A 3011-nucleotide genomic window follows, 5' to 3' on the forward strand; every position below is an offset into this window, starting at 1 on the left:
CGGTTGGCAATCGACGCTTACCCCGTGTAGGCAGTGGAGAAGCCCCTGCCCACCCCCCACCATAGCCTGCGGCCTCTGGCCGGAGTCGTCCTTCACTGCCCATGGGGTTTTGGCCCCCGGATTGCAGTGACCGGGACTGGGGGGTAGGGCTAGACTTGGAGGGGCCCTGGGAAATGAGAGGAATGAGGAGGGCGTCAGTGCAGAGGGCAATCGCCTGGCCTGCCGGCAGCACTTGCCCCTGGACCAAACGCTGGTGCAACTCAGCTGGCCATTTAAGCCCCAGAAACACAGGCAGACCAGTGACAGCGGCCCTTTTCAAACCCACACATCCTTCCGTCCACCCAGTCAACACAGGAGTGTTGGGGGTGCGTGTGGAGGGGGGGTCACATCCCAGGGTGTGGTAGTTGGATTGATTTGGACCCCAGGGACCAGCAGGACCTTAAAGAGGGAGAGGTATACCTTGTGCGGAGGAATGGGAACCCTGGCAGCCCCTCTTCCCAGTGCTGAGGCCATACTGCAGGGAGACACTGGACGCTGCCACAAGCACCTCTTGGTGCATTGTGTGCCGGCATGCATGTGAGATGTGGGCCTGGGCATGGAGGGGTGCAGAGACCCCTAGTTACTGCGTCATGCCATCCTGGCATAGTCAGTGTTGTCCCCGGGGACCTGAGGCCACTGCTGTGGAGCTGGTTCTCAATCCGAGTGACCGCAAGGGACAGTGCAGAACTGCCCCTTGGGGTTTCCAAGGCTGTTGTCTTAGGAGGACAGACGACCGCATCTTCCTCTCATGGTGGGGCATTGGCTGGTTTTGAACCACTGATGCTTGGCTAGCAGCCAAGCGCTGCGAAACCAGGACGCCTGTCTCGTAGAAGCTAGTTGAGGAAAAATTTAACCCCCACACGTGCCAGTGGGGGTGGAGGGAAGGAGTCTGCAGGCAGCCTACTCAAATGAAGGCAGCCAAGGGGCCCAGCTTTACTCCCCACCCCTTCACTTAGCTGCCCGCCACGGCCCAGCCCTCTGCAGCTGGCCACCGTCCCGGGAAGCCCCCTCCCTGTTATCATGGTCACAGTGGGGCCGTGAGAGCCACTGTCATCAGCTGATTCCCTTTTAGTACGACCTGGGAAAGCTGGAGGTCTTCTTGGGACCTGACGGCCTTCTCTCTGTGAGGAGCGGCTGCTGCCCTCGAACCACTGCTTCTGTGGTGGGCAGCCCAGTGCTCAGCCCACAGTGCCACCAGGGCTCCTTTGGGGTTGTCGTCACGTGGTGCAGATGGTAGCCCACTCGTGGTGTCTCGGGAGAAAGGCCTGTTTGCCCTGCCCGTGACACTTGGGCCATCCGGAGTCCAGATGACTCGGCATCAAGCTCACATATGAAATCAGAGCCCCAAATGGTGTGTTAAAACCCCTTCATCCACTTGGCAGTGGATTGAGTTGAGAGGAGGCCTGCATGCCTGCCTGCTGGTCATGTTTGTGTGGCACCTCGGGTCACTGGGTGTGGCCCTGTGTGCCTGGGCTCTTGTTGCCCTGCCCACCTGCCTGCTACCCTCGCCTTACCTTTGCCAGGCCCTTCCTAGAAGGCAAGGACACTGGGAGCCAGCCTTGCACGCAGGGGGCCCTCAGAAGGGGCTTCAGCATCAGCAGTGAGATCAGCACCAGGACAGGGTCCTTGGGGGGTGGGGGTGAATGTGGTCACAGTTTTGCAAAGCCCTTCTTTTCCCCAGGGGCCCCGGCGGGGGAGCGCGTTACACATTGGGCTGCTACCCACATGCCGAGGGAGAATTCTCGGGTGAGCCTTTCTCCTCGTGGATGTGGGCAGCCTCAGGAGCGCACAGGGGCGGGTCCGCTGTCCTAGCGGGTCTCCGAGTTGGGCGGACTCGGCGGCAGTCTGCTTGGGGCCAGAGTGTGAGCTGAGGGGCAGAATTACTTCTGGGTTGCATCACCTTGTACAGGTAGCCTTGGCCGACCGTCTTCCCCTCCACACGGAGGCCAGAGCCTTGCATCACGTAGCGGCAGTGAAGCCGTGGGCAGTGAGCGTGGCTGGCTTTTCAAGAAGTCCGTTCTGATGAGTTGCCCTCATAGAAGCTAGTATTTTTGTCTCACATAGCGACGTCTCTCAGTAATGGGTAGGGTGTTGTTGTTACACCTGACAGCAAACCAGTGGGCGGAGTGTGAACCCCCGCATTCAGGTGGTGGTGCCTGTACCCTGCCTGATGGGGTCATGTTGCTGGGGTGTGGCGCGGCTCCCCCGTCGTTCCCGCCTTCGTTTTCTGATCTCCATGCTGTCCTTGTTTGGAGCGCCCGGGGACCCCAGATCCGACGGTTGTATTCCAGAGGGCTGAGTTTTGGACGTAGGTCACCAGGCCTTTCTTCTTAGTCTGCCTCGGCCAGGTCTCCACTTGCACTGACAGGCGGTGGTGGCCGTGTGGCAGGCACATTGGTGTGGAATTGAATTGCCGGTGTTACAAGTACCTTCCCCAGCCCCCCAATATCACACATTGCTGTGCCTCTGCCTTTTCTGTTTTCTTGGCAGCCAGGGACCCCACAGTCCCACCCAGGCCAGTAGGGCCACAGATTGTGCTGCGAGGGGCAGCTGTCCTGGGGGTGGGTGGGGAGTGCTATCCCCCTAGGACCGAGATGTTTCCCTACGTCCTGAGATGAATCACAGTGAGTGTTTTGGACACCTTGGCCCAGGTGGCCTAGTGGGTAAGCATTGAGTCGTTAACCAAAAGTTCATCATTTCAAAACCACTAGCCGCTCCTTGGGAGAAAGATGAGGCTTTCTCAGAAAGGGGCAGGGGCACAGGGGCAGTTCACCACCCACTCGATGGCAGTGAGTGCGTGGGAGTGCACGTTGGATGGAGGGTCTTGCCCCGTGTGAAGCAGGTTTGGTTTGTTTCCCCCCAGCGGTAACGATGGGGAAGGGAGTCTGCCTCATTGGCATCCGGCATGCCCCCGTCCCCGCCTCTGCTCCCAGAACGTTCTGTGAGCTTGGGGTGCCTTCCTCCGGGAGGGA

General features: G+C 59.7%; 1 protein-coding gene across 1 annotated transcript in view; it reads left to right on the top strand.

Annotated features, from left to right (window-relative positions):
* The window catches only part of ASB1 (ankyrin repeat and SOCS box containing 1), a 10361-nt gene continuing 7350 nt past the window's right edge, over positions 1 to 3011 (top strand). The window contains 1 exon segment of the mRNA XM_045296132.1: positions 1 to 354. Within this exon segment, the coding sequence (XP_045152067.1) occupies positions 102 to 354 (253 nt within the window). The 5' untranslated portion in view covers positions 1 to 101.

Source organism: Echinops telfairi, unplaced genomic scaffold (genome assembly GCF_000313985.2).
Source record: "Echinops telfairi isolate 266 unplaced genomic scaffold, ASM31398v2 ScPeMD7_3;HRSCAF=10, whole genome shotgun sequence".
In the NCBI taxonomy this organism is placed as follows: Eukaryota; Metazoa; Chordata; class Mammalia; order Afrosoricida; family Tenrecidae; genus Echinops; species Echinops telfairi.